Source organism: Lutjanus erythropterus, chromosome 15 (genome assembly GCF_056507025.1).
Source record: "Lutjanus erythropterus isolate fLutEry1 chromosome 15, fLutEry1.hap2, whole genome shotgun sequence".
Classification (NCBI taxonomy): domain Eukaryota; kingdom Metazoa; phylum Chordata; class Actinopteri; order Lutjaniformes; family Lutjanidae; genus Lutjanus; species Lutjanus erythropterus.
The window spans coordinates 29,394,813-29,408,692 of NC_139331.1; the positions used below are offsets into that span (position 1 = coordinate 29,394,813).

Here is a 13,880-nt window from a genome sequence, read left to right on the forward strand (position 1 = left end):
GTCACTCAGAGAGGAAGGTGAGCATCACAGAAATAATCTACTGCAGCTGTTTGGTGGTTCTTTGTTTTCACGTCAGGTGACGTGAGAAAATCTGGCTTGCTGCAATCAGACTTGATTTTTTTTTTTTTGCAACAAAAATTAAATATTAGCCCACGACAGTCTCTGAGCGAGTAGAGGATTCGGTTTGGCTGGGAACAAGCTTATCTGATTTCTGGGCTGTCTAATCTGGACAAAGTCAACATCCTTATCTTTTTGGCCAGAAACCAGAAGGATACAGATGGATTGTGTATTTTGTGGGAGTAACACAACTGCTGCATTTGGAGCCTCATTATAATTCAGGATATTTTAAATTTACTGGTGTCTTTTAATCACATTTTACGACACGAGAGATTTTATTTCTGTGTGAAAGTAGATCCAGATGTGTTCTATAGTTTAAGTGAGGGACTAGTTCAGATTATGAGCTACTTTTTCTTAGTTAATTATCAACAGTAGATTGTGGTGAGCAAAAAAATCTACATGAGTTTAAATATACACTGCATTTAGAATAGTGTCACCGCTTTACTTTGGCATGAGACAACCTTTTCTGAGAGGAAAATAAGTAAAATATTGCTCTCTTCACACCAACCAAAGTCCATAGGTAAAATCAGTCATTTTACATCACAGAACTTGAGAGATGCTGGTCTACTGCTGCTCTGATCTGTTAGTTAGTTTGTGAAATTGTTTGACTATGGTGTTTCAAAAGGTCTGTTTGCATTCACCAAAGTCAAACAAAAACACAAACAAACTAACTGATCGATGCAGCAACTCCTGTGTTCTGTGAGGTTAAATGACCTGTTTTATCAATGGAGTCTGGTTGCTTTGGAGAGAACGATATTTGGCTCATATAACGGCGGTTTTCAGTTGGAAAAAGCTGCCTGATGGCAAAGCAAAGCGGTGAAAATATTCTAAATATAGCGTACAGTTAAGCAGATGTTGATTTTTTAGGTGTTCCCTTTTTAAGTGGCTGAAATATGCCTGTCCACAGCAGCTCATTGCTTAGCTTCCATGCTGGTGCTCCTCTCTGCTTCTCTAATCCCAGTTCAAATAATCTGATCTAATCTATAAGCAATGAATCAGTCAAAGAAAGACTCACGTGGCATGAGGAGACAGTGATGCAGGACAGACATAAAGTGCGGGTATGCGTCAGTGTGGTTCATCTTCTTGCGGATGAGATCAAAAACTTGGGTGGCACTTTTGGTGTCTATATGTACCTGGAGAAGAATTATAACAACGAGGAAGTGAATATCTCCGGTAAAATATGTTACATTCATACATAATCATGCAAGAATAATGTCAGTTTTTAGTCAATTTTCTTTCCCCTTACCGACTCAAAACGTTTTGACAAAGCCAGCTCATCCTCGTTCCGCAGCATCTCAAAGTAGTCTAAATGCCTGGAGGGAGGAAAAATGAGAGGAAAAGACAGGATTAGAGGAGGAAGAATGCAAAAGTGATGCACTTATATACTAAGTTTAACTTAGAAATATCTTATTAAAAAAAAATAAAAAATATAATAAAAATATAATATCTTTATCAATTAGTCATAGAAAGGTGGTATTAGTAGTAGTAGTAGTAATATATTTCAGTCCTCAAGAACAATTTCACATGAAGATAAATAGTTAACAATAAGTCATTACATTGACCAAAACAGCACAGGCTGGAGCTTTAACTTATTATACCTCCTCTTTTAACACGACATATTCTAATAGTCAACCTAAGACAGAATATGTCTTGCCATCTGATCTGATGTCTTTCACAAAACTTGGGAATATTTAAAAACCTGACATGTTCAAAGGGTGCTATTGTGTTTTCTGGGTAAGAATCAGCTATTTTAGAGCATTAATGAAAGATTTTATGGATGTGAATGTGGTTTTATGGATGTTTTCTTAGATCAAGCTAATCCCTTATTGCTTTGATTTCATGTTGTTCAGCTTCCTTTTTAATTCATGATTATTTATTGAGAGAATTTCACAAATCATTCGTCTTTCTGTCTTAAAACTTAGGCCTCTCATAATACCTTCAATTTTGTGTTTATATATTATCACAGGTGATAAAGAAAGACGAGCACAAAACAGAGAAAAACATTCAAAATCAACCAAACTATATGTAAAAGAATCAAAAACGGACAAAAAAAGAAAAGACACAGGTGGGAAGAGACTGGGAGGAGACTGGAATAAATATCTTTACATTTCTCTTTAAATCACTTTAGACAACTAACAGGGAAATAATTTTGCTAATTGTTTACACAAGAAATAGATGATGAAATTAAAAAAAAACAGGTTCAGTTGTATTCGAGTGCTGTATCCATTTGGCCCAACATGACTGGAATCTGCTTACTTAAAGCTTTAAAGTAAACTGCAGCTGTTGTTCAGATTCTGAACTCCAGTTACTTTTTGGATTGAGACAATAAGTTTTTTTTTGTTCCGTCTCACCTGTCTAATGTGGAGTTTTCATGAGAACGTAGCTTATCGATCACAGGCTGGATCCCCAACATGAGAAACTCGTATCGTAGGTGGATACGGAATTCCAGACTTGCCTATATTTGAAAAAAAAAAAAAAAAAATTAGTAGAAAAAAAGATGGACCCAGCGTTTTAAAGAGTGTAATGACTGAGAGCCTGAAAGACGTGATGACCTTCGAGTGTGAAAGGAAGCATTAAAACAGTCTGATGTCTATAATTCACCTCTCCAGCGCCTTGACTCAGCACAGCGTTTATAAAGGACATGATGGCTGTTTTCAGGTTGACCTCGTCTCTGTATCGCCCCGTACTCCGGTCCAGATCGTTTATAAGTGTCTGCGGGATGACAGGTCATTACAGGAGTTAAAAAAAAATCTTCACACACTGTTGCTTTTAAGTGACTTTATCTGTCTGCAAAAGATTTGTGCACTTAATCGCTCCCACCCACCTGGAACCGCGTCCTCTCGCAGGCGAAGCGCTGGTAGTGCAGCATGGCCTGCAGGATTTTTTTGTGCCCACCGGGCACCAGGCACACGGCGCCCATGATCTCCAGCACCGCCACCTTGGTCTTGATGTTCTCCGTGGCCAGGCTCTGAGCGATGATGTTGATGCTCTCGGAGTGAGACAGGACGTGGGCGCGGCCCTGCGAGTTGTTCATCAGAGCTTTGATGCAGCCGATCAGGGACGTGTGGATCTGCGACTCCGTGGTCTCGTAGTCCATGCTCTTCAGGAAGTTCAGGATGCACGTCAGGCCATCCAGGTCGATAAAACGAGTCACGAACCTGAGAGGGGAGCAGGCACAGAGAAATCATCCGAGTTTAGTGACAAAGAAAGATTGTCGCTTGTTGTCTGTATGCCTACTTGTCCAGCCTCTACATCCTTGTACTACAACTGAAGTGTCTTCAGTAAATGAAATAATTAACTTGGGACATTTGCGTTTAGAGCGTACATTCACATCAATGAAAAATGTTTAACCAACACTGCAGTGACCTTTATGGCTGTTCGATTCTTAAAGGACTCATTTACATACTGTTGTGAGGAGCTGAAAAGACTGACAGACGAGGTGAGGGGAGGTTAAATGAGAGGAGATGTGACGATTGATGACATTATACATAAAGGACGGGCAGGAGATTTAAAAAAAAGACAGGACAGAGTGACGTGAGAGAGAAGAATTTGTCCACCTCATCGGTTGTGTCCTCAGAGCCGTCTTCAAGCTCTCTATGGTTTTGTTCCTCTCTTCCTCGTCTTCTTTCTCCAGAGCGAGGAGCGTCTTTCTCTGTTCAACAAAAGATTAAACATCATAAAGATGGGAGACAGGGACTTGGCTCTCTTTGGATGTGTGTTGGAACAGTTAAGAGTCTTCTGAACATCTAATCAGTTCTGTTGATGGGCATGGCACTCGCACAAAAACTTCTCAAAGACGGGAAGATGACAGCACCAAATTCACATGGGGAAACTGCTATGTAATTATTCAAAATGTCAACATAAATGGGAAGAATCTTGTGGTCCCTTTTTGTAATAACTGGACTGAATTTGACTGCATCTGTATATATATAGCAACTGTATTTTTTTTCTTTTTTGATGGGTTGTATTTCATCATGTCATGTGGATGACACTGTCTCTTATGGGTTTTTGTGTCCTTGACTCGTGATTATGAGGAACTTCTCTTAGTCACTGGGATCCCCCCCGCTTGTGTGTGTGTGTGTGTGTGTGTGTGTGTGTGTGTGTGTCTGTTTGAGTTTGTACATATCTGAATCTGAAGTCTGAATCTGAAGAGTAACGATTCAAAGCCAAAATGAGGCTAATTTTCCTGATTTCCAAACATGTCCGCACACTCACATGGAAAATTAATTCCCAGAAGGGAAGATACAAGGCTAAAAGCTAAAAAGCTGCTTCTTGGTTTCATTATGACAAATTGCCACAGGATGAGGTTTGTGGGTTGAATTGAAGATACAGTACGTGGCGGACAGAAACAATGGTAGTCTCATATCATTTAAAGGGAAAATTCACAACTTTTTATGTGGATTTCTAATCAGTATAAATGCTAAATGTAGTCAACTGAAGCAACTGAGTGTGATATATAGGGAAACATATTCTCATCTAGCACGACCTTTTAGGACTGGGGTATACAATTTTATACCAATTCAATAGTCATCATGATATTTGGGTGCTAATTCAACATGAGTCATAAAACAACACACATCAGGTCAGACAGTCTTTCTGAGTTTTATTTCAGCAGCATCATTTCTATACTGCACATAAAAGTCATAAAATGCTTTCTGAAGTAAATATTTAGCTGTTTCTGTTCAACAAGCCAGTGTAGCACAATAAATAAGATGATGGCCAAAATGAATAGAGCCCCTGAACCCTGAGTCCCTGTACAGATGTGAGTTTTGATCCTTTATGTTAAGAAAGTTGAGTTAAATAGATCAATTTGTTGAGATGGTATTACTGCAATGCTAATTTCCATTAGTGCATGAATGGGAATTCCCATTATGTGTTAGCATCAACCTGACAAACTAAGCACTGGTTAGTTGTTAAAGGAAAAACTGATTCAGCAATCTAAAAATCAATTCAGGAATCGTAAAAAAATCAATCACGGTAATTAAGAGAATTGATTTTTTGTCTCCCACTCCTACTGGTTACTCAGAGGCAGAGACTATAAATACAAGCTGAAAGAGCCTGTAGTTCTTCTTTAACACCAACTACATCACTGTGACATCACTGGATGCAGGAAGAACCACAGATTTTGCAGCAGGAGAACTCAACTTTCTTGGGCGATGTAGCACACACGACTACATTTACCATCAACACTGACTGAACGTTTGCATAAAAAGCTTTGAGTTTTCCCTTTAACAACGATTTGCTGTGTTACTAATAGGTTGGCTGAAAGAAAACCTCTGATATTTGAACTAAAACAATTTATTGGCTCACTACTGGCTTCATTCAGTTGAAACTTGTCATGTCAGGTTTTATCAACACAGAGGGATTTAAGTACGAGGAAAAACCCCTGAATAAGGAAGAGAAAAACCTCAGGAAGAGCAACAGAGGACGGCTTCTTCTTCCAGGACTATTTTGCAACCATTTTTCTGTCCAAAGAATAAATGAAGTTTGTGTTATTACTTACAGCTGCCATTGAATTGAGCTGATCAATGTAGTACTCTGGCCAACTAGTTGCACTTTTGTTTTCTTCTTGTTCCTGAAAAACAAAGACAAACGGAGAATGAATGATGCTGTTGATTGTTTTTTAAGGAATGTCACACAATGATAAGAGAAAACATAGGAGGAGGTAAGTTTATTAGAAAAAAAAGAGTTGTTTGGTTTATTAATATTAACTGGGAATGACTGGAATTTAGAAATGTTACATAAGAACGTGGTGAAAAAGTCACATGAGGGGACAAGTGGTTTATTGCTTCATGTCACATGTTTGAATACATCAAAGCGAAGCTACAAACCACAAGGAGGACTTCATCAATTGGCTTTTGAAAGACACAAACAGCAGTAAACACACGGGGAACAGACGGTCCGGGGCATAAATAGCCAAAAGCCCAAAATGGAGCAGGAACTCAAAGTAGGGCGACACAGATATCCAGCCCATTTTATCACTGAGCGCTTCACTGAGTTTGAGGAGGTGGTGAGAAGTGCCAAAAAGAGAGCACAGCTGCTTGGGAGAATCTTGAGATTAGCAAATGAATGTTAAAACTGTGGATTAGGGACGTGGCCTGATTTATGCTCAGATTAATTTCCTGACAGGCACGTTTGTGTGAGTTACAAGTGAAAGGAAAAAAACTAGCTGCAAGACATTTTTTAGATGATTTAATCCTCTAACTGGAGGTAAAGGGCTGGAGGAGAAAATGACTCAATCATGAACTTGGCTTGTACATAAAAGGCCCCCCAGCTTTCGTTTCAACTCTCGCTCCATTAAGCACAAGCGAGCTGTGACCATCAGAAACTAATTGGGCGTCAGTTAATAACGCGGCCTGCAGAGAGTTGGCCGCTCTGACAGGAACTGCAGGGCCTTTGGCCGGTCTGTAGGAATCGTGCAGTGACAGGAAGATCTGATCCTGCTGTTCCACTCGAGGCCGGTGCCAGCTTGACCGGGGCGGGTGCTGGAAGAAGTTCAGTCCATTAGAGGGAGAAGACGCAGAGAGGTGGGACCACTTCCTTTAGCATCTAAAAAGAGTCAGCACTCTTCAAACGCTGAGACGTCTCCAGTTTATTTGGGGTCACGACGAGAGAGGAAAGTGGACAGTTTATTTCAGAGTTTATTTTTTTCCACATTTGAGAAAGTGAAGATCAAAGACACATCAGGAAACAGGAATCAATCTCGGTTATTTAGGGGTGAGAGGACAGTTGGCTTTAAAGAGAAGACATATCTCTGACCGCTCAGAGATTAAAGGGACAGTTCACCCCAATATCAAAACTATATATTTTCCTTTACGGTCCAGTGCGTAAGATTTATGGGGACTTATTGGAAGTACATGTCAGAAATGGAAAATAATATTCAGAAGTATGTGTTCATTCGTGTATAATCACCTAAACATAAAGAATCATTGTGTTTTTGTTACCTTAGAATGAGCTGTTTAAATTTACGGAGGGTGTGGGTCCTTAAAGGCCACCATATCCATGTTCTACAACAGCCCAGAACTGGCTTTACATATGGCCTTTCACTGTTTGCGCAGGTTTTGTAGCTAATGTAGCGCTTGGAAGGGGAGATTAAAAGTGTGAGTTTGCATCTGCAGGCTCAATTAATTAGTTTAAGTAATTTTTTTTTAAGAAAAAAGGCTAAATTGTCTAATTTCAGCTTCTTAAATGGGAACATTTTCTGTTTTCTTTGGTCCTTTATGGCAGTAAACTGAATATTTTTGGGCTGTGGACAAGACCAGACTTCTCAGGATTTCACCTTGGGAAACATTTTTCACAATTTTCTGACATTTTATAGACCAAACAAATAATCGATTAATCAACAAAATAACTGACAAGGAAAATAATTAGTTACAACACTAAAAAAAGGAGCCAAATGTATTGTTATTGGACAAATGCAGTTATTTGTCAGGCCCTGTGTGTTTCCAGGGAAATAGAGATAATACCAGCACTATTTTTTTATTTTAAGAGCGAACTGTCTTAGATTATTATTTATATCCCACACTGTCATGAGCATGAGCTTCTCACCCCCCACAAGTAGATGCATCGCTCATTTTGTGCGGTGATGCAGTTGATGGACAGTAGAAAGAAAAAATTAATACATTAATCCTACATTAAACTCCTCAAACGAGGTCTGTGGATTATCCTGAGCAATTGTGGGTAATTGGGTCGTGAGTTATGTAAAGAGACAATGGTGTAGAATTTTTCAAATGTATTTTTTGGCACCACAAGCCGACATCTCTACTGTTGATATCTCCAAAACTCTGCAACTGACACCAAAACTATCTCAGTGGATAAGGAGCAGTACAGGTAAGAGGAAAAATGAACTGTCCCTTTAAAACTTTTTTTTTTTTAGAATGAAATTTGAAACCTAACTGCAAAATCTCTGCTAATAACCGGATCAGTAAATCTTCATCTTGGCAGATGATGCAGCCTAGAAGAGAGCTGAGGAGAAGGAAGATTGATTCTCTGCAGCATGATTTCATCAGCTCAGGTGCCCAGCCAAACCAAACAGCTCAAGCTTTGCCGCTGCTTTGACTGACTTATCTCCTCCAGGCCCGGCGTGGCCTCTGAAGCCAAGAAATGACTGTCAAAAACAAACAAAAAAAAGAGCGACCTCATGAGTCGCAGGGCTCAGAGCGCCCTGATAATGACCCCACCTTCCCCCTTATCATCCCCCTCCCACCTCGTACACAAAAGCTGCACCTGTGGAAGTGAAGCCTTCCTGTTTGCCTTGGAAAACCGGCCGCTTCCTTTGCCTCTTTTCTCCACACGCTCACACACATGCACCCTTCCCCTCTGATGTTGAGTTTGTATCTGTCTGAGTCCGGGCCAGAGCCTGCTGCCAACTCAGCAATATTGATTCCTCTCTGTCACTCTTTACTCCCCCTCTCCTGCAGGTCGATGCTGCACACAAAGATCTGGCTCCATCAAATCTTCCTCCGCCTTCACACCAACACTGATACAACTCTGCCTGATCTCTAAAAAGATGAACAGACGCAGAGCAACATTTTGGGGTTTATTTTCACCTTGTGAGGCTACTTTGGGCCCCAGGACTTCTCCTAATGAGGTCACTAATTGGGACGCAGTAGAAACGGGAGCATAGACTGACTAAGCCGTTTCCATTTCCTCTACCTTCTCTCCATCACTCGCCTTGTTGCTGCTGGCCAGCGGACGCCGTGTGAAGCCAAAGTGCATCAATACTTTTCAGCCGGAAAGGATTAATGGCTTGTAATGTACATTCTTAGGCCTCTTACCATATTCACTGACTCAAAAATACTCTAAACTAAAAAAAAAAGAATTGTTCAGCAATATGGGAAATATGCTTGTTTGCATTTTTCTTGAGTTAGAAGATCGATACCACTCTCACGCCTGTGCGGTAAACATTCAGCTACAGCTTGCAGTAAGTTCACTTAACTTTAGATTGGAAGTAGGGGGAAACAGCCAGCCTGGCGCTGCCCAGAGGTAACACAGCGTTTCTGCAGGTTTCAACAAGGTTTTTGAGACCACTATGGACATGATTTAAGACTTATTAAAGTGCCACATCTCACTGACTTGCACCTACACATATTAAATGAAAGTTAACAGAAACTATTCTAACTTATTACTTCTAGAAATGCCAAGTTAGTCCGATGCTAACTTGTGCTTCAATAAACCAGGCTGAAAAATTGGTGTTAGTGGTTATTTGTGCCACACTGGTTTCATTTTGTAACTTTTACAGCATGACCAATACACATTATTCCTAAAAACAAACGTTTCTCTGCTAGATCAAAACATCAGTGCTTAGTGAAATGTGATTTTACAGGGCGTTATCCGGAGGACTATACCTTTGGCAGGAGTGGTGACTTCCTAATATCTTGATATGAGAGTGGTGTCTGATCTTCTCATCTAACTGTCAGCAAGAATGCGAGTAAGCATAGTTCTCAAAATGTTGACCTAGTCCTTTAATGATTTCAAGTTGATTAGAAAAGAGTATTTTACAAAAATTATACATGCATGGTCCAAAATATCTGAGGAACTCTAATGTCAGCTAATCTCTGCTAACAGGTATCTACAAATGAATCTGCAGAATCTGTAGGTGAAGGACATGATTTTGGTATTAGAGGCATTTCCATTTGTAGTCCGAGTGGTTTTGACCAATCATGTTTGACTGGGCTTTGGTTACAAGCAGGTATAAGTCTAAGTGGTGAGCAAAAGAGGCAGCATTGGACAAAACGGTCAACAATTTAGCTTTAGCATTCATATGCAGATATCTGTTTATTTGGATTAACCCCCACCTCCTTTCTTGCATCTCAAGTTGCGAACCAGCAGACGGAGGAGGAGGTCCGTTATCCACATATTGGATAGGCCCGAAATACTGGCAATTGTCCCCGGTGGCTAAATCATAGCTGATTGGTTCTGAGATTTATCTCAAACCTAAAGGTCAGTAAGAATATATGTATACTAAAGGACTGTTAGGACCAGATATGGTATCAAGACCAGTGATGAGAGGAGCTGACATTTTTCTTTCATATTTAAACTCTCAACACAAAAGGTAAACAAGAACAAAAAGGTCACAGTGTTTTGCTGCATGAATTTCGACACAGCATAACTGCAACCAGTACAGCACAGTGTATTTTTCTGCAGCTGTGTTTTCTGCAGACCTGTGCTGTTCACTGACATGCAAACTATCCATCCATCACATTAAGTCCCAGCACTCCTCACCTCCAGTTTGTAACCGGATGTAGGAAAAGATGAATACATCTGTATGCCCTGTCTGCGTATCAGGACAGGATATCCTACACAGTCATACCTACGGCCTTGAGACACACTGCAGTAAAAACACGAAGGCCGCATTCAGTGGTAGCTGCTGGAAATCTCAGCTCGAGCTGATCCAGACTGGACCAGGCATCTGCGATTTCCTGCATGCCGAGGAGGGATTAATATACAGGGGAAGCAGGGACAGCTGACAGTCCTTTCATCATGAAGACGAGACATAATGAAATATGACACTGTCACAGAGCGGTGGAGTATGTTATGGCTACACGAACGCTTTGATGGGACAGGTGTGTTATCTAAAAAGAGAAACTGCATGACTAAAAAAAAACCTCCTTTTAAAGAAACGTGCCATATTTTTTTGTATTTGAATCAGGGAGGACAATCAAACAATGGGACCAGAACCTTGGAGTACCCAGAGTCACAAGAAACTACTAATGAATTCTGAAGTTTTTTAATATATTTTAGTGCTTTATAATTCCTGACAGTGCCTTCTCTGTTAGTGGATTATCTAATGGAACTGGCTGATCTCCCTCTACATATGCCTATTTTTATATCCACCTTGTGTAACATCCACTTAGGCAAGTTATCTGCGGTGGAGCTCTGATCTGATTATGTTGTGATGAGAAAAGTGACTGTAATTGAGACTGAGGGAATAAAGTTATTAAACGGCGCTCTTAATGGTACTGGAGTGGCATGTTCGAAACGTTCAGGAATTTCTCTGTGTATTAGATAATTAATAGTGGCATGCCTTCAATTATAGTACCTTACAGGCTGGTTATACTGCCTATACTGCACATATACCGTTTATACTGCAAACTTAAATGCACAGTTTGTTACTAAAATGTTTCTCTCTGACACTGAGCAGAGCGTTTGAAGCTTCCTATCTACTGTATCTCTTTAGACAAAATATAGTTGATACCAAAAATACCAGGTGTGGGAGGTCCGGTGCAAAAGCTTCAATATTTAAAAGCATATTCATGAAGTATTTAGACCAGAAGACCAGAAGTAATATAAATGGGATCACGGTGGATGAGATTCACAATAGTAAAAGGCACCTCAAGGCAGTGATTCTCAAAAGGGGTCCTTGAGGCAGTTCCAGGGGGTCCCCAGTAAAAAAGGGGAATAATCTTTTTTTGCTGTAATTCCATCCGTAAGTCACACAGAGTGACAGCGTGTATAACTATTTGGTCCTGGCTTTCATAGACCAGTGTTTTCTCTGTTTTCATTTAGCAGTGGTGCACCACCACAACAAGGAAACCACTGCAATATGTGTAAACATTGTAATTGTGCCTCAGTATTATCTATAACTAAACTATGTGTGGTCCAGATGCTTTAGAAATAATGATTATATAATAATAAAAATTATTTTTAACATTAGAATCTCAACTTCAAGCATAACTAACAACTAAGCAGCATCAGATATGAGTCAAAACTAGAATTACTGGCCAAAGCACCATAGCTAAAAATACAGAGGAAACACTGAACACCTTTAAAATAAATAAATAAATAAAACCCCTAAAAGCAAAAATCTTATCAGATGCAGGAGCCTCGGACAAAATTTTATCAAGTGAGGGTCAGTGGTCTAATTTCAGTTCAGGGGTCCCTGTGAAAAAGTCTGGGAACCACGGTCTTCAGATGCGTTTCCACTACAAGAACTTTCCCCCCCGGACTAGGAACCTTTGGAGGAAATCGGTGTGTTTCCAACTGCAGGGACCAGAGTCTAAATTAAATTCCAGGGACATTATTTTACCCCCCAAAAGTCCCTGCTCAGAGGGGTGGGTCTTGCAGCGCTGCACATTTCTGATTGCAGCACTTTTCTAACTAATCCACTTTTGTCTTGTTTTGTCTTAGGACAGACTCTACAAGACAATTTTGTCAAGCTTCAACCGGATTTGAATCACATGTTTTGAATATTTTTCCTGGCATTTCTTTGTAATTGTCCAGTTAAACTTTCATGAATCTTTTTCTGCATGGGAGTTTATACATTTTTTTTTGCCTGTGGTACGATGATCTTTTCAAGCTGCATGTTTCTATGAATGATGTAATTGTTTAGTGCGACCTGACTGGTCTGATAGATTTCTCTGTGATGTCAGCTTGTAGTGTGAGCCGATTGGTCCACATTGATTACTCTAACTTTTTAAATGGTCTCTCCTTGTGTTTTATTCCATAAATAAAGACTACTGCATGTCACACCCTGTGCTTTGGTAAAATCTTAGGGACATCCTGGTGGCCTCGAGGTTTAAGATGCTGACCATGTAATTGTAATGTCTCTTGCTGAGTCATAATGTCATCCATATGTCACTCCCTCTCCTCTCTATCAGCTCTTCACTGTGTACCATCTAATAAAGGCATAAGTGTCCTCAGAAATAAAAAGCAAAACCCCTAACTATACTTTCAGGACACAAATATGCTAAAGGATTATATCCTGATTAGTAGCAGTATGAATCTGACATTACAGATGAAAAAAATAAATACCTGCATTCAACAGACACAGAATACAGACCGCAAGCTCACGCTACAGCCTGCTTTGACCAGAGAAATACAGTAACACAAAAGCTTTGTGGTCTAAGTTGTTTTGTGAAAGCACAGCTTCAGGTATTAACAGATCAATGAGGGAGGAGATTAGCTACACAAACTCGGTAGCTTGGACATTATTCAGCAAAAACAGCAGCCTGTCTGGTCTGCAGAAAGCTTGTGGAGGCTGACGTGCAGTTCAGCATAATGCACGGTGAGTCTTTTACCTTCTTTTTGCTGCAGTAGATTTGCCATTTCTTCTCTGCAGGCAGGGCGAACATGGCCTCCCTGTGTTTCTCTGTGAGGTCGAGTTCATCCTGCAAAGTTGGGGAAAAAAAGCAGAAAAGGTTAAGAAATGTTGGTGAAGAAGGTTCATAAGAGAAAAAGCCACAACCCCAATGCCAAACAAGTTGGGATGCTATGTAAAATGTAAATAAGAAAAGAATGCAATGATTTGCAAATCATTTTTGAACTTATTGCACAAAGACAATATATTTAATGTTTAAACTGATAAACTTCATTGTTCTGGTAAATATTATACTAATTCTGGATTTGATGCTCACAACATGTCCAAAAAAGTTTGAACCAGAGCAACGAAAAGACTGTGAAAGTTGTGTAATGCTCAAAAAACACCTGTTTGAAACATCCAACATGTAAACAGGTTAATTCATAACAGGTGATAATATCATGATTGAGTATTAAAGGGACATCATCGAAAGGCTCAGTCATTCACAATCATGGTTGGTTTGAGGTTCACCACTGTACAAAACTGTGTGGGCAAATAGTCCAACATTTTAAGAATGCTTTTCATCATAAACTGCAGGAATTTAGGAGTTTCAAAAAAGATTCAGAGAATCCAGAGAAATCTCTGCATGTAAAGGGCAAGGCTGGAAATCAACATTGAATATCCATGAACTTTGAACCCACAGGAAGCACTGCATTAAAAACCCACATATTTGTATAAAGAATCC

The 13,880-nt window shown here is 39.8% G+C and overlaps 1 protein-coding gene across 4 annotated transcripts in view; it reads right to left on the reverse strand.

Moving 5' to 3' along the window:
- Window positions 1–13,880, reverse strand: part of daam1b (dishevelled associated activator of morphogenesis 1b) — a 76,596-nt gene that overhangs the window by 15,217 nt on the left and 47,499 nt on the right. For all 4 annotated transcript variants that reach the window (XM_084736849.1, XM_084736851.1, XM_084736848.1 and 1 more), the window contains exons 3-10: window positions 13,137–13,226; window positions 5,621–5,692; window positions 3,675–3,769; window positions 2,942–3,275; window positions 2,719–2,829; window positions 2,469–2,572; window positions 1,364–1,430; window positions 1,133–1,250 (exon numbers count right to left, since the gene is read on the reverse strand). In XM_084736849.1, the coding sequence (XP_084592975.1) occupies window positions 1,133–1,250; window positions 1,364–1,430; window positions 2,469–2,572; window positions 2,719–2,829; window positions 2,942–3,275; window positions 3,675–3,769; window positions 5,621–5,692; window positions 13,137–13,226 (991 nt within the window). The remainder of the gene's footprint in view (window positions 1–1,132; window positions 1,251–1,363; window positions 1,431–2,468; window positions 2,573–2,718; window positions 2,830–2,941; window positions 3,276–3,674; window positions 3,770–5,620; window positions 5,693–13,136; window positions 13,227–13,880) is intronic.